The sequence below is a fragment of the Bactrocera neohumeralis genome, chromosome 4, assembly GCF_024586455.1.
Source record: "Bactrocera neohumeralis isolate Rockhampton chromosome 4, APGP_CSIRO_Bneo_wtdbg2-racon-allhic-juicebox.fasta_v2, whole genome shotgun sequence".
Classification (NCBI taxonomy): Eukaryota; Metazoa; Arthropoda; class Insecta; order Diptera; family Tephritidae; genus Bactrocera; species Bactrocera neohumeralis.
In genome coordinates this window covers 65158767-65183198 of record NC_065921.1, presented here as the reverse complement: position 1 = coordinate 65183198, position 24432 = coordinate 65158767, and the positions used below count along the sequence as shown (strand labels likewise).

General features: G+C 30.6%; 2 protein-coding genes and 3 non-coding genes across 13 annotated transcripts in view; all 5 read right to left on the bottom strand.

Moving 5' to 3' along the window:
* The window catches only part of LOC126756222 (AF4/FMR2 family member lilli-like), a 55675-nt gene extending 44427 nt beyond the window's left edge, over positions 1-11248 (bottom strand). For 3 of the 5 annotated variants that reach the window (XR_007666559.1, XM_050469119.1, XM_050469120.1), the window contains exon 1: positions 10411-11248. The gene's annotated coding sequence lies outside the window, so the exon portion shown is untranslated. The remainder of the gene's footprint in view (positions 1-10410) is intronic. The other 2 variants (XM_050469117.1, XM_050469118.1) reach the window with 1 other exon arrangement.
* A 318-nt stretch (positions 11249-11566) lies between these two features.
* LOC126756252 (GTP cyclohydrolase 1) overlaps positions 11567-24432 on the bottom strand; it is a 41508-nt gene continuing 28642 nt past the window's right edge. For all 5 annotated transcript variants that reach the window (XM_050469196.1, XM_050469192.1, XM_050469193.1 and 2 more), the window contains 4 exons: positions 22306-22515; positions 13440-13605; positions 13237-13353; positions 11567-13107 (listed from right to left, as the gene is read on the bottom strand). In XM_050469196.1, coding sequence (XP_050325153.1) covers positions 12978-13107; positions 13237-13353; positions 13440-13605; positions 22306-22515 — 623 coding nt within the window. In that variant the 3' untranslated portion in view covers positions 11567-12977. The remainder of the gene's footprint in view (positions 13108-13236; positions 13354-13439; positions 13606-22305; positions 22516-24432) is intronic.
* Positions 13795-13866, bottom strand: Trnaw-cca (transfer RNA tryptophan (anticodon CCA)). Its single transcript has one exon. It is a non-coding gene; the product is annotated as a tRNA-Trp (tRNA).
* Trnaw-cca (transfer RNA tryptophan (anticodon CCA)) lies at positions 14435-14506 on the bottom strand. The gene has a single exon. It is a non-coding gene; the product is annotated as a tRNA-Trp (tRNA).
* Trnaw-cca (transfer RNA tryptophan (anticodon CCA)) lies at positions 16035-16106 on the bottom strand. Its single transcript has one exon. It is a non-coding gene; the product is annotated as a tRNA-Trp (tRNA).

Sequence of the window (24432 nt, the reverse complement as noted above, 5' to 3'; positions counted from 1 at the left end):
CGATCGAGTCGTTAAAGTGCATGAACTCGCGCTGGCGTGTCTAAAAATGGACAGATGTGCGGTTGCGAGCGGTAAGCACACACACACAAACACACATACATACTTACATTATGTCGGTTCTATACACACGCACGCACGCACGCCCAAAAACTCACTGACAAGGCACGGCACACAGCTTGCCTGCAGGACAAACAGCCGGCTGATGGCTAATGGCTCTTGGCTGCGACTGATAGAGGCACAGCGAAGCCGATATGAAAGAAATGTAAGTATGTGTATGTGTGTGTCAAAAATGTGGAAAGAACGCATGCACCAAGTCGCATTGCAATTGGAAAAGTGCCTATAATAGCAACAACAACAGCAGTAATAAGCAAACACCACCACACATGCGCGCATTGAAGAAAAGAAATTGAAAAAATACATACTATGTACATAGATACATACACAAATAAATGGAACGCTCCATTCACTTCAATAGGAAGTAGAGAATTCGGTACGCCTGCTGTTACATTGATTCTATTCAAGGATATGAAATAAAAAGTAAAAAAAAAAAATAAATGATCGCAACGCAAGCAGATGAGGCAGCCGCAAGCTGTGTGAGATGGGAGATATACATACGTAGATACATATTTACCTTTGGAGGTAGAATAATAAGCGCTGCTGTTGCAGTAACGCGCAAGGACATCTGTGCTCCGCGCGTACCAATCATTTAGGCCAAATGCAGCAACTGCACTAACTTAAAAATAATAAATAAATACTACATACATATAAGGCACTCGCACAAATTACACAACAGATTAATCGCCCATTGGACATCGCATATTAAAATTGTACAAATAGTCGGGAATCGGCGGCTCATACGTGGCAGATGTCAGATGATTGTAGAGATGCGCAATTGGCGATTGCTAGATAGAGATAATGATTGAACATCGCAAATATTAATAGTAATACTATCGAGGGAATATAAATTCCTTTGTTCACAATGAGTTTAGAAAATTATTTGGCAATTCTGTGTGCAAAAAGCCATTGAGTCATCATGAAAGGACAACAAAATGGTCGCATATGTTTTTAAAACAAATATTAGATCAATCAAGCTTTTCCTTGAAATAACTAATGATTGAATTGTGTTTGCACTGACATTAAATATTCCACAAATTTCTTTTTATTAAGTATCCGAGGGAGCATATTTATGCTTAAGAGGTTATCTACATACATGGGTTTCCTCGGGTAAAACACAGCATTTTTCCCAACACTATTTTTCTCATGTAAAAATCCAAATCTTTTGTTAGAATTTTTTTGTTACAAACATACACTATTAACGAAGAAATTCTGAAATTTTTGGAAAAAAAATATTTTAAACTCGGCCATTGCGACGCCATTTCCGGTGACCGCTCGGAAAAAAGAAGCGACCGCGTTAGCAGGATAATTCCTTACAGGATCATCTAAAGTGAAAAAACGTGAGTTTTCGTTAAAACCTTAACTTAGAACTTGAACGAAGGTAAAAAAAACTGAAAATTGGATTTTTGGCAGACATCTTTACAAAAAAAACTAATTTCATTTCGCGACGAAAAGTCCTTCGTCCAAGTTTTTAAGAATTGTGTCTCAGAGACGTATGTAAAATTCCATGAAGATCGGTTGAATAGTTATAGAGAAATTTTCGAGAAAAACGCGTTTAAATCCGGCGTACTTAGGCTAGCTAGCCTCGAGGCTGTACCTCCGAAAACTATTACTCGCATCAGTTTAAAAATTTAGGACAATATTCTAGAGTTGTTGTAGAATTTAATAAGACAATAAAAAAATTCGACTTTTACTCGACTTTATGATTAGGAAATGGACAGTTCTTCAAAGTTTAGGTCGCTTCTAAACAGCTGATTGACGTCTACATTTAATTTTTGTTGACAAAAATACGTTTGCACCTTTGACAATGTCTACGGTAGAGAAAAAATTCCTTGACATAACTATGTTGTTTGAAAAAAAGAAAAAAAAAACAATCCGGAAAATCCTTTAAAGGTTTTTATTGTAATTTAATTCTATACTCGTCATGTAATTACACTTTTTTAATCTAATTTTATTATTTATTTAAGATTTCAAAAAAGTGATAAAATATACATCTACTATAATTTCTGACGTTTTCCTTAGAAAATAATTTTTAACTATGGTAATAGTAAATATATGGATTTCTTGAACTATTTCAGACGCCAGATAAAAATTATATTAAAATAATAAATATTATAGACCTTTTAACTAGTATGATTTGTGTATATTTCAAACTATTGCTTAATGTGAGGATCATTAACTGTGCACCTACTTCAATATAAATCTTCTTCTTTCAGTCATTTCAGACATTTCATGTAGTCTAGTAATCAACCCGATCCTCATTATCAACATTAAAAATTATTATTATTATTAACACACGCTATTTTGTCTGTGTATCAGCTGCTCCGAGCAGTTCAAACATTTTTCTATGACTACTGTTAGCATATGCTTGAGTATGTATACCTAATGATAAAGCAAACACATGAAACGAAAAAGCATCTGTCAATACAGAAAAAGGGGCTTGATCTTTGTTGTTGATTTCTATTTTGTTTCGTGCATCTGTTGTTGGTTGGCTGTTTTTTAATATTGACCTTTTGATAACTCATACATTTTTATGCTGGTTATTCGCAGTTAAAAAAAACATTGTGGTATTATATTAGATTATTTTTATGAGACATGCTTTTTAGTATTCTAGTGGTTCATTGGGGGTAATGGTATTACCCATAATATTATATTATTAGTATGTTGAGCCTTTTATTGGAACCATTTTTTAAACTTTGTTCACTTACTGATCTTTTTGTTAACCGTGATTTCTAGATTCAAAAATCACTTCCACCGAAAGTCTAAGAAGTTTTAAGTCTAGAATAAAAGATTTTGTCTCAAAGCGAGATAAGTTCGACTAGACATGGAGTGTAATTATATCTGTTATTGTTATTTTAGCAAAATAAAATCAGTCTATCGTCGAATCAAAATATGGCTCAATTTCATAGTTACATGTACGATTCCAAGCCATCTGTCCAATACTGGGTTAATAGTGCTGGCGAATAGTGAAACTATACACATTTTTTCTCATGGATCGTATGTATGTACATGTATCCATTATTGTTTTTATCGCTATCCGGAAATTGATTGAAAGATTAGGTTATGAGTAATTTTTTCCATATTTTAGGAACATTTTTTATGGATGAACGTATAAATAATAAGGAAATCTATTTAAAGCGACTAATATATTTTAGGACGATATTTTAGATCTCCTAATTTAGAAATATTTAGTTTCGGACCGCCGGAATACCAAGACCTCATTAAACAATATTATTATATTGTAAAATACTATACCGGCTGTTTTGTGTAGAAGTTTTGTTCCAAACAATTGATTTGTAAAATTTGATTAAAATTTAAATTTCTTGTTTTCGCAACAAAGCCAAACTCGTTTGGTTAAATTCAAAATTGTAATATGTACTTGATACAACAATAAGATTATGGAAATAAGAATATAGCAAACGAAATATAGGAATTATCGCCACAGAATTAATTATGCACACCGGTCAATGAAGTTTTAGGTTGCATTATTTAAATAAAATCGGCTGGCTGCAAGTACATATGTATATTGCATGGCTTACGTTTATGTTTACAGCCTTATCGACGCTTAGAGGCTTTCCATGTAACATTTGAATAACAAAAAAACACGTTCGAGCTGCGCTTTTGAAAGGACAACAACTACCGAATGTTATTACAGAAGTGAATTATGTGTAATATTACAATATCTGAATGAAGGCGTGTAAAAAAAGGTGCTGGCTTCCGCTTCCAAGCCACCGAACAATAATGCTGCGAGGATATTAAATATAATGACAACTTCAGCTGTCTGGGAACGGAACGGAGTATTGGAGCTGGAAACAAAAACACGAAGGTTGCCATATTGAAGAGGACAAACAATGGAAAATATATAATTTATTATTATTGCTTGCATATATGTACATATGCAAGGGTATATAAAAACGCTTTTATGTTAAGGACACACACATACGCATACATATTTATACTAATGCATATGCACATATGTATGTATGTCTATAGAATGAAATTCAATCTGACCACTCGACGCATTGACACAACGGCTCATATTGCAAGCAAACAGGGGAAGAGAAATAGCGGAATAAGGAAGCGAGTGAACAGCGCTCGCGACAAAAAAAATAAGCTACTGCAGTGTTGAAAGAACAACTTGTTCAAATATGTAGATATTGTGTTGCAATAGCACTATGAAGAATGAAACCAACCAGACGCACTGCTTTGACGCTACTTATAGGTAACTGTGCTGAGGAAGCGCTACAAACATAAATGGATGAGTACATACAAACACATATGCATGTGCTTATTCACAATAAATGCTCCTGTGAAACTAAAAGATAGTTTAATACATTGGCATTAACATACTAAAAGAACTCATGCCAAAATAGCGAGGGCACTAAGATTTCCTGCAAACAATACAATACAACCAATTGGTAAGGACAATGATAAAAGTATTTAAAAGTTTCATTTCCTTTCAGCGAGTAGCATTTTTTACTTGACGATCAATTTTCTTTTTAAATTGGTTTTTGTGTTATGTGCTTTCGGGTGTGGCTTATGATCGTAATATAAGCTACATGTCCTGTCTGACATACATACATATGTACTTATGTATGTAAGAAGTGCTGTTTACTTTCGCATTGCACTCGCGCAGCATTAAAGTAGTGGCAAATATTTATTTATAGTACATTGAACTGTGTGGTACAGTGTTACCAAACAAACATGTAAATGAAAACAAGTAAGAATTGAAGCCTGACAAGCAAGGATAATGAAAAAGGTTGTTATTTATGTTGTGCACAAGCGTCATATCTGCTATATAGTGAAAGAAAAACTTACGCTGATGAAATAATCGCTAGTTTAGCCATGATATTATTCTGATAAGACTTATTTGGAATGGAACACAGGGTGAAACAAGTGATTATTTTTATATATTTTTACAGAAGAACGAAAAAATAATAAACTTGTTATAAAATTGTAATTTTGTGTGAACGTAAAAAAAAATGAGCCGCAAGATGAGAATTCGTTATTTTTAGTTTTTACCAATCCAAAAAAATAAAATATAAAATAAATTTTTATTTAAAAAAATTGGAAATTAAAAATTAAAGGTTTAGTCCCAAAGGAATACTAATTCTTATTAAAATATCAACATATCGTTGTCTTCTTTAAATTAAGTTTAAATTAGTGTTTAAGTGAAAATATGAAAAATCTTTTTTATTCCAACATTTGATTACAAAAATATATTTGTATTTGTTACTCCAAAATTTAAATTCAAATAATTTTTTATTACTTTTTAAAAATGTTGGGATTGAAAATTAAATTTTAAAATTTTTAGTTCCAAAATTTGTACTCAAAAATAACATTATTGCGATTTTTTCAATATAAAAATTTTGGATTAAAAAGTAAAATTCGCTGATTTAATTTCACTTTTAACGTTAGTTTTTTTGTTGCTGTAGGTTGCTTTTGTTATTTGGTTTGTCTAATAATGTCTTAATTGTTTTCACCTAAAGATCGTAAAAAAACAATAAAATGATAGTCAACATTAAATATTAAATTATATATTTTAATATATTATAATAGCATTGTTTGTTATACAAATAATCAACAATGGTGCCAAGTTTATATAAACTGATATGTCGTTTGAGCATTACTAATATAGAGCAAAAAGAATTCTTGTTGGAAATGATTCTGATTGGATTAAGTTACTCCCATAATGAAACAAGAGGGGAAACTTTAGAATACCATCCCACGATTTCAGGGTTAAAAGTAGTATGGTTGGATAGGGCTGATGCTCCAGATTAAGAAAATATATAATTTTAGTTTTCGAGATATTTGCATTTTAAGTTGAAAATTTGGCTAATTTCGCGGAACACTTATTGTTATTGTGCGTGTAATAATATTTATGTAAAATATAAAATGCTTATTTTAAGCAAATATCTAAAATATTAATAAAAAAATAAATATGTAGAAATATTGAGGTGAAGTGTAAGTGTATAAAAAGTGCATAATATGAAAGAAAAAGTTACTATAAATCGAGAAATTGCCAAATTAAATTTGCGAAATTTTCAACTTTAAATGCATAAATCTCGAAAACTATAAGTTTGCGGCGGATATAATTATATATTTTCTTAACCTGGAGCATCAGCCCTATCCAACCATACTACTTTTAACTCTGGGATCGTATACTAAAGCCGACCCAAACAAGATATTTATCACAGAAAAACTTCCCAATTAAACATTCGACAACATATGAGGGAAATAGATTCTTGTATGATGCACGGCTTGGCACAACAACAAAACACTTGCAAAAAGAAAATACGAAAGGGCCGCAAAATGTTAATTTTCATTGATATTTCTGTTTCTGCAATTAGGTGTTCTCGTGCTCTTGCATATTTTGGTATATGATTTTTGTATTTCGTACAATCTTGCAACACCAGGAGAATCACCTAATGGTCTTTAATACATTGTAAGGAAATGAATTGAATAAGTCAATAATGACTAAATTAAAAATTAAAATATAAAGTCAATAATGCGCTAATATTAAATAGTAAACAATATTATTATATTTATTGATCCATATTTGCATTTCTCACTATTATTACATCTCTTGATAGTTCTTTTAAAAATAAATATTTACTTTCCATAGTTCAGTGATATACTGCGGAGGGCAATATTTGAAAATTGTGAATGTGTTATAAGGCACAATTCCGATTTCTTTGGCGCCGCGATTTGAAGGTACCGTTGGAAAGAGGAAGTCCTCCTGATTAAAAAATATACAGGGTTATAGGTACCGCAAACGATATTCTTAAAGTTCAAAAATTCGCAAATATTCGAACTTTTCAAGAAGCTATTTCACCACGTTAAACCCACTTTATTCACATTTTTCTCTTCATATTAATTAAATTACACTATAATCTTTTAAATAAATCCACATTTTACACTTTTAGCAGGTTTTTTATTAAAAAAATCTTTATTTTATAAATTACATTTTACGCTCGTTTGAACCTCATTTGTTTACCAAAAATTACGAAGAAATGGAGCGCTGCCATGTGATGACAAGGCAATTCGCTGAAATTCCTCTTTTTCGCAAAAATTCCTCTATTCATGCATATGGATATTTTCTTTTTTAAATTTATTCAGCAAATAAGTAATATTATATACATTAATATTAAATAATATTATATATATAATAATATTATATATGTATACATATGTATAAGTAATATTATATAATATATTTATATCGTATATAAAAAATAAATTAAGGTTACAGTACAGTACGAAAACTCAAATTTTGTTTCAATATGAGTGCATGATAACCGTAAAATATAACCACTTTCACCACTTTATATATATTTTTTATTTTTAACCAAAACTCATATTTTAAATATCATTATTATTTTTACCCGGGTACCGGCCAGTAATATACAAACCAATGTATCATAAAAATAAATTGAAATCGCTGACAGATATAATACCAAAATGTATAAATTTTATAACGAAAACTTATATTTTGTTTGAATATGAGTGCATAATAACCAAAAAGAATATAACCACTTTCACCATTTTCAAAAAGTATATATATTTTTTTATTTTTAACGCAGAAAGGAGTACTACGCGAAAGTACTTCAGTCACCCCGGGTATTCGCTCGGCCAGAGTTATTTTTTTAGAGCGCGGCCGAAGGCCGCCAATGCAGAAAGGAGTACTACGCGATATTACTTCAGTCACCCCGGGTATTCGCTCGGCCAGGGTTATTTTTTTAGAGCGCGGCCGAAGGCCGCCAGCGCAGAAAGGAGTACTACGCGATATTACTTCAGTCACCCCGGGTATTCGCTCGACCAGGGTTATTTTTTTAGAGCGCGGCCGAAGGCCGCCAACGCAGAAAGGAGTACTACGTGAAAGTACTTCAGTCACCCCGGGTATTCGCTCGACCAGGGTTATTTTTTTAAAGCGCGGCCGCAGGCCGCCAATGCATAAAGGAGTAAATTACGTATTACACATATACATATGTTGAAAGTATTTTTTTATGGTTAATATAGAAAAAAGAATCACGCGATAAAACAAACAAAGAAAAATTGTTAAAAATCCTACATATTTACTGTTTAAGATGTGGCAAGGCTCGTTTTCCTCATAATTGTAAACAATCTAACCTTTTCAACGATGAGTGTGCTAAGTGATTTTTAAATTAATAAATTTAGGTAAAATATAGCAAAATAAAAGTGAAATGTAAGCTTATTTCAAAGCTTAGAGTGTGTATTTAAATATACGAAGTAAAAAATGTGAAAAAATTTAGTGAAACATGGAGAAATACCATGTGTTATTAGTGCAAATTTTTGAACTTTTAATCGTGAATATTTTAAAAAATATTAGTAATTTTTACATTATTTTTGGACATTCCTCCTCTGGAGAAGCTTCCCTATCCGTACATACCCCATTTATACGGAAATTCGGTTTTTTTACCCCTCCGCCAAAGTAATCCGAATCGTGCCTGTTATAAATTTGCACAGCGTGCCATTCTATTATTATGAATTGCAGAGCGTTCGTAAATATTGTTTATGTTATTACTTATAACTGCAAATGTCCAATATTTTAATAATTTAACTCCCGAATTCAAACAGGCGAAATTACAATCGAGACAACACTAATGGCAATATTACGATTCTTGCGGCGGTATTTGTCATGACATGTAAAGAATAACAACAACAAAACAAAGTAAGAGTGAATTGCATGTAAAATTGTGGATCTTTGAAGTGAAATATCTCGAAAACTATGCGTCTGAGGACGGTATATGTGTTTTTAATCCTGAGGACCTCCTCTATCCATCGGTACCACACTAATACTTATATTTGATTTAACACAACAGTATACTTTTTAAAAAGTACTGCTATAGTAGTAAACCTAGTGTATGCAATTGTTATTTAATCACTACAGTGAACTTCAAACTTTGAACATCGAAAAGTCAAGCCATTGTGAACTGTTACACAGTGAATTTTCTCTCGCTTGTTTGTTTACATTTTGCCAGGCTGTGTGATAATAATTCGTAAGTTTTGTAATAAAAGAAAGAAATGTCAAAGAAAAAACTATTCTCTTATACAAAGATACGAATATGCGGTTCTTAAACACAATATATTCCAAGCTTATATAACTTTTCTGATATCACACACAAATAGAAATAAAACATTCCCATTTGGTTATAGTTATTAAAATTTTTAAAGCAATTTAGTAAAAGTAAGAAAGAGTTTTGCAAATTATTATGAGTGTCATTGCTTCTTATGAATATTACTTATATTGGTAATACCGGTGAGATAAACACATCAATGCCTTTTACCAGTAGCTTAGCAACGTTGAAGGAATTAGGTTAAAATATTTTGTAAAAAAGTGATAATAACTTTGAAATAATCATTTAGATAACAAAATTAAATATTTGCTGAATCTCTAAAAATCCAAATTAGAAAATTAATTGCACAATTAAAACATATAAAAATATGGCATCACTGAAACTTATGCTGGCAAAATTGCTCTTGTAACGAAAATCTATGTAATATTAATGCAAGCGAAAAAACGGCCAGTAAAATATTTTACTTCACTTAACAATTATTACGATTAAATGGATGTCTTTCGATAAACTTTTATCAAATACATTTTTATACCATTGCACATTGTGGATAATACCAAAACCGGCACTGGCAACACTGTGTCAAGTTAAAGAGTATTTCAACAAAATGCTTTGCATTACATTAGCAGCAAAGCAAAAATAACACAATGTACAAACCATGTACCCTAATCATCTTAGAATTAAATGTATCAAAAGAGCGTTCAACAAGAAATGCACACACACATATTTGCAAATAATCTAATAAGGGGGCTTGGCAGCTTGGTTTTAAAAACACTTTGGTGCTACGAAAACACAATCTCGTTAATGTCGCCCGCATAATCACACACTGCAGGTGTACATAGATACATATTCACAAACACACACACACCAACTGACAAATGAACGAGTAAATATTTAATAGGATTATTCGGAATTTAAGTAAACAAAGCAGCAAGAATAAAATCTAAACATACAGCTAAACTCAATGAGAGAATGTTTTTTAACAAAAAAAAATCTCTCCCTCCATCACTAAAAAGTTCACCTTTCGTAGATCTTTAGGTGCGTGGGGCACGCAGTTGATTGGTAATAAATCGATTGCACATTTTCTATTTCTTCACAATAATTAATTGTTTTTACGAACAAACGGTGTAGATGTCAAAAAAGGCCAGTAGAGAAATATTTGACATTGTTGAAAAACAAAAATTTTACCAAAATTACTTACCAATCAATGTTAGTCGCTGGTTAGGTGTTCCATTTAATTGATTTTCCCTTTGTCAATATTTTCTTTACACACAAAATAGGATCACACTAATATTGTATTTGCATTAATGTAAACAATATTAATTCGCAATATTCTTCGCACAGGTAAAACTGACTAAATTATAACAAAATTGCACAGCATGAAAGAGAGTACGTGACCACAGCGAAAAACCTAATGCATTCACAATGGCTGCCACCACTGCACACACCTACTGACATATTTAATTCTGAAATTCACAGTGGTGCAACAATAAACGAACGTAGCAAAGCATGCCAAAGCAACAAAAACACCACGTTTTGTCAAGCTATCAATGCAGCACGATACAATATAGCGACATAGCAGAGGTTGATCGTTTTCGATCGTTCATATTCGGGGATCTCTTTTTAGCATCTACAAATGGTAGCAGTTTTCATGAATTTCTCCAAGCACTTAATCACATCTTTACAAAACTTATTTTCACTGTTTAATTATTTTTGTTTGCATAACAAATTCACTAGCAGTTTATTGAAAGTCACCGCTGAGTTCCGTGTATTCTCCAAACAACTAGAGCAGTGCACTTTTATGTGTTCTTCACCTTACAGTGCTTCACATATGAATAGCAATTATGCTACAATTATGCTATACAATCAACGCCAACAACAGTCTATTGCAGTGTTTTATTGAAGTCTTTTATATAGTATTTTAATTATTTTCGACACAATTACTTTATTTTCACAACCTACCGAAATTTTTTCACAAACTAGAGTTGCTGACAACAATTTTGTGTAGAAATGTTGAGAGACTTATGAAAATGTACGCTGAAATTCACAATAGTACGTTGTAAAAGTAAGCTATTGCGGCGTGCATTCGTGTGTGGACAATCGGTTCACATCTTTGATAAAGTAGTCGGGTTTTGAAAGAATAAATAGTAATCATATTGCAGGAAATTAAATAAATACATGGTGAATTTAAACATTTACCATCTTCAATGTGAAGACTACAAATATGTCAGTATTGATTTATTTTCCAATAATTGAAACAATTACTTCATGCCGACAAATAGTTTGAAATGTTTAAAAAACTATAATCTTTAATAAAACCCTAATTAAATCAAGACCCAGTAATAAAACAAATACTCTTTACACTTGCTTCTATAACAATTTATTTATATTTCACTTTTAAATATCTCGAGAATTAACATAGTATAGAACATCTGTATGTATGTATATATAATTTTTTTATACTTATAATGACAACAATGAACAACAACAAATATATCATACGAATTTCTCGAAGTATGGATGCATGTATGTACGTTTGCATTAACGTAAATTGTTAACGTTTTTATTTGGCGCCATTTTTTTCTAGACAATTGCATGTCAAAAAGCCAAGGTTTTATGTATTTTTACTTTAAAAATATTTGTAATGCATTATTATTATAAATACACATTTCTTTCGTTTTTAATAATTATATATATTGTTTTGTAAATATAATATCCGATTTTTATTTGTAAACTCGTTTGATTGTGTAAATTCCCTAAACGATTTGCAGCAGCCAAAGATATTTTGATCAATCTTTGAACGTTATGCCTTCAGTTTCGTTTTCACTATGTATACATACATATGTATAATAGTTAGTATTAACAATAATATTATTGTATTTATTTAGGAAAATTTTTTTGGAAAATATCCGATTGCATTTATTGTTGTTGTTTCGTTATTATTTAAACAAGCCTTTTTTATTTGCTTAACAATCGGTGTAAATCATTAATGGCAAGTCGATTATTCTTAAAGTTGTTCCTCCTGTTTCTCTCCAAACCGTGGTGTAGTTTTGTACAAAATAATATTTATTAATATTTATGTATATTTAAATTAGCTTTTCAAAGGCTTTTTGCGTGCGGAAAACCATTAAATCAAAATAATGTAAACTACGCAATGTTTAAAATATTTTATATTTAGCGCACATTGTCAAAAATTTATAGTTTCTAATTTTTAATACAAAATTATGTACATACATATATAATTTGTATATTGGCTAAGTTTCGTTGCTTTTTTAGTTTTAGTTTTAATGAAATCAGTTTGCTATTATTTTTATTATGCTAATTTTGATTTGCTTCTTTCTACCTTTTCATTTACTCTCATTAAATATTTCGTAATTTTACTTCTCACAGTTTATTTTTAAAATTCCCTATTCTCCTTTAAGATATTAAGTTATATTTTTAATATTTTTCTATGTTGTCAGAAAATATTTACTCATACACGTTTTGAATGATTTTGGTGTTCCTCGCTTAAGTACAATACAATTCTCTCTCTGGCTTTTTTATAGTGTGTTAAAGTTTTCTATATACTTTCCATTTACGTATGTATTTATGTATATATATTGAAACATATATCTTTATTTGCAAACAGCATCTTAAATCTAGGTATGTGTATACGTTTTAAAATATTATATGTATATGTAAATATAAGCAGCATTCATTAAAAAATTTCCTTCTATATGCATTCACTGGAATAAATTTCAGCAAGTTCATTCAATTTCAAAGGTGCGTTTATTTGCTGGTCACAAGATTTAAGAACTCCTCTCTGGTTTTAGGATCATCGCGGAAAACACCCAACATTGTCGAGGTGACAGTTTTGCTATTGATCTTCTGCACACCACGCATCACCATACACATGTGACTAAAATAGCAATAAAAAAATATAAATAATGGAGATAAATTTATTTATAACGTTAATATCTAAATAATGTGAAGTCGTGTTACTTTTATTCATTTATATTTTTTATTAATATATGGGTGGTACACTTACACTCCCTCAATGATGACAGCAACACCAGCTGGTTGCACAGCCTGGGTGACAGCAACGGCGATTTGCTTTGTCAAACGTTCTTGCACTTGTAGACGACGTGAAAAGATCTCCACAATTCTGTAATAAATTCGAAATGTATTAAAAAACTATTTTATTCCAACCAACCAAAACTTCTAGGTTATGAATCACAGAAATATATCTACCTTGCCAACTTGCTGAGTCCCAAAATCTTATTGCAAGGCAAATAGCCAATAGAAACTTTTCCATAGAACGGCACCATGTGATGCTCACACATGGAAAACATTTCGATATCCTTTACTACGACCATTTCATCGTGATCCTCATCGAAGACAGCGCCATTGAGAACGTCTAAAAATAAAATTGAATTGATAAGAATTAGCATTTTTCAAATTTTTGTTTTCAACTAAAAATAAAAAGTCATACATTTTAAAACATATTTAAAATTACTGAAGTATTTTTAATTCATAGAAAATAAAAGAAAAAAATTAAAAATGGTCATGGTTATTTATTCATTCACAAAAAACTTATTTGTTGGTGTGACCCCGACGTGATTTGAACACGCAACCTTCTGATCTGGAGTCAGACGCGCTACCGTTGCGCCACGGAGTCCCATATTATTTCTTCACAAAAGCGCTACACAACCACGCTGGTTACCGCTTGTTTACTTATTACGATAGCCCATTCACAATAGTCTGAAATTACTACTAAATTATTGCTAACAAAAAATTCTATTTTCAAATTTTTCATTTTTAAACATACATTTGCACGTAGATAAAAACTTATACATATATTCGCATGTGTATGTTATCTTGTTATAACTATCTCAAAACTGTTTTTAATTTGATTAATATTAATAAATTGATTAAAAAGACTTAAGGCTTTTTTGTTTGGAATGTCACTATTCAACTACAAACTTTTTTTTATAAGCTAATTCAAGATAGATTCACAGGCGTATTTCAAGCAGAATTTCAAATGAGCAAATAAAAAAGATGTTCATTAGCTGTTTGGCGTATTTAAAATATATATATACATATATATTATTCTTTGAAGTCCACTGCTTCATATAAGCTTTATTAGTAATTTTGTTGAGATATACAATATTCAGAATTAATTAATATTTCAAAGTGTATTTAAATTTAATTTTTTCCAAGCAAAAATAAAAAAAATTTCATTCTTGTGACCCCGACGTGATTTGAACACGCAACCTTCTGATCTGGAGTCAGACGCGCTACCGTTGCGCCACGGAGTCATATGATCTCTCACTCACAAATGGCGCACTCAAGCACAAGCCTTTGGTAAATACAAACAAAAAACAATAATTGAAAGAGAAACTAAGAGCTTACACTAAGCAAACTTGAACTTGAACTTAAAAAGCTTTCGGAAAAGCTTTAAAATTAAGAGTAAACCAATGCAAAGAGAGAATGATGAACTATTATATTTGTGTATTAGCGGTTAAGCAAAACTGTTCTAAACGAGGACCATTTAGTATTCTTTGTCATTTTTAAAGTATTAGCTGTAATTAAAAAAATGCACACGCATTTTAAGTGCGCCAAAATTTTTATGACCTTACGGCGTACAATTTTTATACTCTCGCAACAAAGTTGCTAAAGAGAGCGTGGCCCCGCCCCCTACTAAGTTTTTTGTACATATCTCAGAAACTACTATAGCTATATCAACCAAACTCTATGGAGTCGATTCCTTCAAGCATTTCAATATACAGTTTAAAAATGGAAGAAATCGGATAATAACCACGCCCACCTCCCATACAAAGGTTATGTTGAAAATCACTAAAAGTGCGTTAACCGACTAACAAAAAACGTTAGAAACACTAAATTTTACGGAAGAAATGACAGAAGGAAGCTGCACTCAAGTTTTTTTTAAAAATTGAAAATGGGCGTGGCGTCGCCCACTTATGGACCAAAAACCATATCTCAGGAACTACTCGACGGATTTCAATGAAATTCGGTATTTAATATTTTCTTAACACCCTGATGACATGTACGAAATATGGGTGAAATCGGTTCACAACCACGCCTTCTTCCAATATAACGCTATTTTGAATTCCATCTCATGCCTTCTCTATATAATATATACATTAGAAACCAATGATGATAGCGGAATAAAACTTTACACAAATACGGTATTTGAAAAATATGTAAATGCGAGAGTATAAAATGTTCGGTGACACCCGAACTTAGCCCTTCCTTACTTGTTTTACCATGAGTATGTTCGTATGTGAAAAATCTTTACATGGCACTATCCATAGAAGGAAATTTTACTTTCAGATAAATACTTAGCACGTACATATGTACATATGTATGTACATAAATATTACATACATAGATACATACATATGTATGTATATGAATATACAAATGCAGTATATAGTATGTGAGACAATTTCTTACGAAAACGTTTTATATGCATAGGTATAAAGAAATGGAATTTGTTTTTAGACTGCAAAATTAGCATTTCACATTGAAAATTTCTTTCTAATAACGTTCATTATTGCATAATTCATAATTGCATTGGTAATGTTAATATTAATTTTAATGCACTCAATTTGGAGCGGTAAATTAAAGCAATGAATAAAGTAAGCATTCCTTAAATTAAAAAAATTAAAAAGCGATAAAATAATATATTTTTTGTCCGATAAAAATATTTAAAATTGCGTAATAAATTTGCAGATCAGAATAATAGAGGAAAATTACATCAATTGATTTTTTATTCGTTATATATGTAAATAAATAAAAAAGTTAAACAATACTGGTCTCCAATGACCCCGACGTGATTTGAACACGCAACCTTCTGATCTGGAGTCAGACGCGCTACCGTTGCGCCACGGAGTCGTGCTTAAATTATGGCGCAAATTAGCCACAAGAGCACGCAGGCGGCTCGACAATTGATTTTTTCGAAACAATACATATTTCAACTACATATACAGTATCGAACAAAACATTTGCAACTGAAATATGATAATGAAAATAATATTTTGTATCAAACTCATTACTCTCAATAACTGCTTTGCTTCGCAGCGGCATTGAAGCTATAAGGTTATTCACTATGGTCCGGGGTATATTTCTCCATGCCTCCAGGGCCCTTTGAAAAAACTGATCAGTTTTTGGCACATTACACATTAAATTATGCTCAGTAACTGTTCTAATTAATTCAAACTCAATACCGTTAGAAAAAGAAACGAGCAAAGGAGAAAAGAAGCGAACAAAACTGAGTTGCAATTGTTTTGTCGCGGCGGATTGGCGTACATTTGAAATTATTTTCAAATATAAATAAAATAAAAAAGCTCGCGATAAACATTGCAAAATATGTAACTTCAATGCTGTAAATTTAAAACAAGAAACAAAAAGCAATTCGAAGGAAAAATGGCATTGTAAGACAAAAAAATCTAGAACTTCGCTCTAGTTGCAAATGTTTTGTCCGATACTGTAAATCCTTCAAAATATTATTATTTGTGCTTTAATTTTTTTCTGCACTTTATATAAAATTATAATATGTTTAATACAACATATATGTATAGACATTGGTAAATAAAAAGTTAAACCTTAGGATGCGATAAATTTACTTAAAAAGAACACTGTCTCGAAACAAAACAAACACAAATCGATTTTTATGTGGTCGGTAAAATATCGAAAAACAAATGTAACAGAATGCAAAAATAAAAATAATATGACAAAACAGTTGGAAGTCGCCCTGAAAAAAACAAAATTTTTGTAGCTAATATTATTAATTTTGATTTGCTATTTATAAAAATGTCAATTTTAATTTCAAGTTGGCGTTTTATGCTCATAAAGTGCACTGAATGTAGTTGACATCAGGACGTTCTTGCTTTAAGAGGATTTACTTAATTGAATCAAATAATTTACAAACCCTCTAATTTTAGCTTAATTTAAGATAAAGCAGGTTATAAAGTCAAATTACAATAACAGTTATTGACAAATACCAAAAATAAACATAGTTTATTTAGTAGAACGGACAGCTTCGGAGCTTAGCTCAATTAAAAGCTGAACGAGCATATACATATGTATGTATTTTTCTACTAAGACTATATGTATGTGTTTGTGAATGCACTTCGGCTAATTTGCAACACATTAAACTTTTAACGCCTGATCAAATGTGCCACGACAAATATTTTTTAAATATCAGGCTTTTTATATTCAAATGGCACAGCTGCAATTTTTGCACTCTAATGCACTTTTGCCAAAAACATGCATATACATACATAGAAATGTAACGTTTTTTTATTTTATGAAAAATTAACAAGTTTAGAAACCAGTTATTTGCGTTTATATGTTTTTTGTGTAAATCAAGTTTTTGTATTAATTTTGATTTAGAATTTGTAAGCTACTGAGCTTTTGATCATATGGTATGGTTTTTTTTACCACACGCTTCTATGCATTAATTAACTAAACGTGTCACAACAATTTGATTTTTTGTTTTACAGATCAAATGCAAAATGAAAGTGCTTTGCCTTCAAAATATGTTATAAAAAATGTCGAAAGCAGAGTAGGAATAAGAATGTATCGGTTTAAAAACAATTTATCTTTGAAAAGTAAAAAATAACACAAATGGTTAATTCGAATTTATCGCCACATAAATGTGTCAAAATCAAAACTGAATTAGGAAAAAAATTGCGGCTGTTTGCTTTTTAGCCAAATTTTTCATAACTTTACACAATAATCAAAGAGCACAAAATTCATTTATTTGTATACATATGTACATATGTTTATGTAAACGCATTTATATAGTTAAATTCTGTCAAAAAGGAATGATTACATTACAAAATATGTGTGTATCTGAATAAGTACATATACATACATATACATTCTTACATATATGTACATATGTACATACGTATATGGTACATAAATATGTGTAACTAAATTGTATTTCCTTGTCGAAAAGGTTCACTCATAACCATATTCAGCAAAATAATTTTATCAACACTCTTACAAAATTGATTGACGTTTCCTTTCAGGGTTGCCGTTATAAATATTAATCTTTGGCAATAAATATCAAAAAAAAATATTTCGTTTTACGTTCACTAATACATATTACATATAATAATCGTTGACTTTCCAAAGAAATCTAACTAACGACTTAAGGGGATTACATAATTACAGTTAATTATTATTATTGCCTAACCTTTTGAGCTTTTGTAATTAAAGTGACACTTATACAAGTATACAAAAGAATAGTAATTAGTTGTTTACATTAATCACTATAATAAAAAAAAAAATTACATTTATATAAAACACTTTCTTTAAATATACATAAATGACAATTTACTACAGCGGCAACACTCTTTCAGTTAGGTTAAAACGTATACGCCACGAAGAGCACACATTGGCATGTTAAAAAAAGAGAGAATGTAATGGTAGTCGACGGCAAAGGAGCGCAAAATCCAATCTTTGACTTGCTAACAGTGAGTACTGAATTTTTCATTGATTTCTGCTTGCGCTGCTTGAAAATGTAGCCTTTGATGATAGTCAACAGTTGTTTGTAGGAGAGAAGTTACAACCAACCTCTCCGAAATTGTATTATTGATGTGTATGTACGCTTTTGAGGTAACCACTTGTTGAGAATGCCTTCAGGATTGTACGCATTTTGTATGTAATCACGTAGGCAATTTCCTTTTTAGCGCTCGTCATGAGAAAGCTTCTTATGATAAAACTGAATTTAGGTTCATGTCAAGACAGCCCTAAATTGAACACACTTAAAATCCAGTCCATTTCTAACACTACATATTTGCCATGCACATATGTATGTACATTGCAGTAATATATTACTTTTGCTTAGTTTCTTTTCAACGAAGGACAATAGCTTGCGCATTTTCTTCATACTTCTTACATTTAAATGCATATTGGTATGTACATACATACATATGTATATACAGGTATATGCAAGCTTTTTAGCTATTTATGCGCAGTCATGTCACCATTCAAAGTTAATGTGGCGTACAGCAGTTAATTGTGTGGCCATCTTGTGTATGCCAAGCTGTCAGTTAAAGTGCATAAATCAACTAACAACAGAGCTTACTCTGTACGTATGCAGCAAAAGTTGGTTGAATACATTCACAAAATATTGGAAAGCACACATTTTGCAATTTTCGCTCCTGCACACACATTTTATTTAATATTATGCTAATGTTTAACTTGCTAGCGTTGGAAAAACCGAATGCTTGTGCTAATTTAGTGCGAAATAAGTTTCTGCCATTTCTTGGTATGCAGTTTCATTTTCTTTCGGCGTATTCTGCAAATCACGAACACGATTCGCTACTCTTTACGCACCTTGTTGTGGTGTTTCCCCGCCAAGCTCTTACTAAAATAATTGACTCATCGCTATGAAACAGGTTGAGGCTGCTAAAAGAAATCCCCATGCATTGGACCAAGCTCACACAAGCTGTTAGTTTACATACATATGCAACAAGAATAATTTCACAACTGACGTCAATGTTGTGGCAAAAAATCAAATTTTTTGCAAGGTGAAGAACGGCGCGTCAATTGGCTAATGAAATAAGTAATCATATTTGTTGTTGCTGTTGATGACGCCAGGTTCGCTGACCGCTTATGAATGATGAACAATTGTTGGACACTGGACACTGAAGATGTTTGGTTTTGTTAAAGGTTTGTATGTACATATGTATATAAATTTGTACCATATACATATATACTATATACATATGTATGTTTCTAACTGTAAATAACGACTTATTCGTAATTAACGCTAATAGCACTGTTATGCAATACCTTAATTATCATATCGTATAATAGTTAATTCATTTGTACTTAATTGCAGCATCAATTGTGCATAATCATGCAGAGGCGTTAACATTTGCTTAAATTTGTTAATTATTTCATAATTTCATATTAATAGAAATTTATAAAAGAAATCTTAACCTTTATATCATTTAAAATTTCACATCGTTCTGGTGAATATTTTCGATGTTACACGCAAATTTGAAGAGGTGTTTCAGAGTGCTTGGAAGTGCATTCCAAACTTTAAAGAGGTTTTCTCAAAATTGTGTTTTCAAAGTCGGTGACCAACATTACTCGCAAACGGCTAAACCGATTAGTCTCAAATTTTAACACGAGCTTCTTAAATAATTGTTTTGGTAATTTAAGTAAAATTAAATAAATAAATATTTTTGTTTTATAAACAATTTGAGTGCGAAATTTTGGAAAAAATCGATTGTTTTTATAAACCGCCACTTTGTCAAATAATTTTATTTCGCTTCTTCCTTCAATTAATTACTAGATTTATCTTTACTTAAACGAAATCTGTTTGGTTTTTTAATTTTAGAGGGTCCAGTTCAGAGCTATAGTGGTCGTCGAAAAACGTCTTTTTTGAGGGGAGTTTCGGAGATCAGCCGCAGTTTCTTTCCAAATAAATATTTTACTGATACTAAGTCTTAAAATACCGTTAAAAGATACCATAATATGTGTACAAATTTTTGGATCAATTAATTTAAAAGCTTTCTCAAAAACAATTCTAGAAAACGCTTTTTTATTCTCTATTTTCGGCCTTCTTTGAACTGTATATAACTTGTCCAACTTTATGAAAAAAGTGTTTTTGCAGATCGTGTACGTTAATTTGAAAAATCCTCAACCGAAAATCAAGCTATTTTGGAGGAAGTTTATGATTTTGACTGGACGATTGTACGTTAATTTCAAAGGGTTAAATCTCTAATTAAATAATGATATTATTAAAAGATTTTTTCATTATTAAAAAGATTCTATTTGGAATTCACTCAAGCAGTCATTTCAAAACATTTAAAAGCAGGCGGTTACATTCAAAGGCAAGGAAATTGAGTGCCATATGTATTGAGGACAACCGACTTTGGAAGACAATTTTGGAAACGTATTGTGACTGGTGAAAAATTTTATAGCTTCAGATGGGTAATACTTTGGATAATACTATTTACATGTTTTTATTAAATAAACGTTCAAATTTGGAAATAAAAGAAGCGCACGAATTTAGTTATAGACCCAATATTATATTAAGTATAATTTGTACCTATCTTTTTTTGTGCTTTTGCTTATATTTAGAGTAAAAATGAAAAATAAAAAAACTGTGCCATTTGACTAAACAGTTATTAAAGCAAAAACCTGCTGTGATATGTTATTTTTTTTAATAAAAAGTAAACCAAGCTATAAAATCACGTATTTAAGTTATAATTACAAATACTACGCCAACTATGGCTCCGTCAACGTTGCTGAAGTTAACATTCAACTATTGAGCAGTAAAGAGTAAAGAATATCTGACATGTATGGATATCTAACAAGGCGATCGTACTAATGAATATCGATGACCAGCACTATTTAAAACTTGAATTTTTGTTTGCATATACATATGTGCATATGTATGCAAGCGCATAAATAATTATGTATATAAGCATGTATGTACCATATATAAGTGGAATACACAAATTTGATTATTTAATCAAGAAAATGTGTGGTGATAAACTTACAGTTAATAATTTAAAAATATATAATGTATATAATCAAAACGCATGGATTTATACATTTCAAATAAAAAAGCCAGTTACTTTGTAATATATTCCATGCCAAATTTCGTGAAGAAAATTTCGGGAAGAAAAAAATTTTTTTACAAGGGCTAGATTTTGGTCGTCCAGTTTGTATGGCAGCTATATACTATAGTGATTCGATGTGAACAATTTATTCAAAGATTGTGCAATTGCCTTTGACAATAAACCGTGATAAATTTCGTGAGGATATCTTGTCAAATGAGAAAAGTTTCCATAGAAGCACTTGATTCTGATCCTTCAGTTTGTATTGCAGCTACAAGTATATGCAATAGTGATCCGATCTAAACATTTTCATAAAAGATTGCACCATTGCCTTAAACAAAAATCATGCCAAACTATTTTGTCAAATAAAAGCATCGACTATGTATACAAGTACTTGAAAATGTATACAAAGAGTAGGATTATAAACATTGTTACAGTTACTTGTATAATACGCAAATAATAAACGTTAGAATTGCTTTGAAAAGAAAGTTGCTTGTACTCACCTTCCAAATTTTGATCGTAACCCTTTGTAAAGAATAGCATAGCCTTTGCGGCGCGTTCGGGTGTCTTCAGCAAGCCCTGTCGTTCGGGATTCTCACCAAGCCCGCTCAGCAATAGACGATATGAACGCGACAATTCGGGTAGTAACGCCTCGCGTGTAGGTGGTTTGTGATCCAGCTCGAGATCGTGATGGAATGTGCAATGTTCATGGCCTAAGAAGAGCATAAGAAAATTGAAAAACAAAATTAGTAAATAATTATACAATGAAAATGTGTGAAGTGCTAAGCCAAATGCAATGTTACAGCGAAAAATTTAACAAATAAACAAATTTTGTGTTATTAACTTTGTGAGTTTTAGCGTTTGCGTTGTTATAATTTAAATTTTATTTAATTTATTTTTAAATACATATATTAAAAAGGATAGAATTGTAAAAAATTATTAGTTGAAAAAAAATATATGTTAAAAAAATTAATTTTTAAAGAAATGTTATTAATTTTTTTTCCAAATATTATTTTGTAAAAACATAATTGTTATTAAAAAGAAATTTATCCAAATGATTTATTAATCACACATGCAAAAATTGCAAAACGAAACAAAATGTTTACACAAAATAACAGTAGTATATAAACGTGTAACAAATAAAAAAATGGAATAGTGTTGAACTTGAAAACAGGCGCAGGAATATCAAAAAAAAATTATATACTTGCTTCGCTAATATTTTTGCATTAAATTAAACAATTGATGTGTAAAAGATGCAAATCATTTTGCTTTATTTTGATTTTGCAATGTTTATGACGGCACGAAAATAGTTTAATTAAATCCAGAGCCTTAAACGATTTCAAAACATTACTTATCTGTTAAATAATTCATCAATATTCTCATAACACTCTGCTAAGCAATCTATAGTTGCCAGAAAACCAAAAATGTTTCATATGGAGTCGTGTCTATTGTAATAAATACCAAAAAATATATATCTATTTTAAAAAATTGTATATGTTTTTTTTGGTTAAAAACAGTTTTGGTATATCAAGACCACAAAAAGCACAATTTAATACTTTTATTGATTGCCGTTTAATTCTGTCCAATAGCTATTTTATGTCAGCCTTGAATTACCGTTTAAGGGTATTTACAACTGCAAATATAAATTACCGAATTTTCAATAAATTATGGGTATTGCACCCTCAAAAGCAGCAACCTGCCAAAGTACCGATATTGATGGCACATTCACATAATAAACATGGAATACCAATGCATAAATCAACATACCAGGGTGTATCTATTGCAAATAGAGGGATTCAAATGAAAAAAAAATTATTTTTTAATTGTTGCGTAATCAAAAATGTATGCTATAATGTCAAATTGTTCTACAAAATCATAAATTTACATCTAATTCGTTTAAAATATGTTACGAATTATGAAAATGAGAAAAATGACGCCTAAATTTTTTCGCATTATATCCGTGTGACATAGTATTTGTAATATCAAAAATATGGCAAATATTAAAGAATTGAAAAAATTAAAAAAAAAAAAACATATAATGATTAAAGCTTTTATAAAATTATTAAAATACAAGAAATTATTTTTTTAAGAAAAAATAAAGAAAATAATTTTTAGTATTTTCCCCTCTTTTCTACTAATTTTAATATGAAATCTCTCTTAATTGTTTGCAGTTCTCGTGTTATATACCATACAATATTTACCCCTTAGACCGGTGCAGAGTGGCAACCATAATTACCTATAATATGTGTACACAGATAACCAAAACAATAGAAGACAATAAAAAACAGCTTCTGTCATTTTGTAGACTATGCATCTCAAACTTAAATTGATTAAAATAATTATGGCTCTACTGATAACAACGCCGCAATCTAAATAACTAAAGAAAATAGTGAAGATAAGAGTATTTTGCCCACAAAGCTCGAGTTATAAGCTATTAAAAAGTAAAAAAAAAAGAATTGACAGCAAGTAAAAGTTAGAGAGATGTATAATAAGGATCTATAATGACAGTGGATATAAGAAACACGGTACAGTTAAGCGAAAAGTTAATCTCAGATATCGATGGAGAGGCCATTGAAGATACATACATATTTGGCAAGTATAAATTCGTAAGAGAAAAAGAAAGAGTTTAT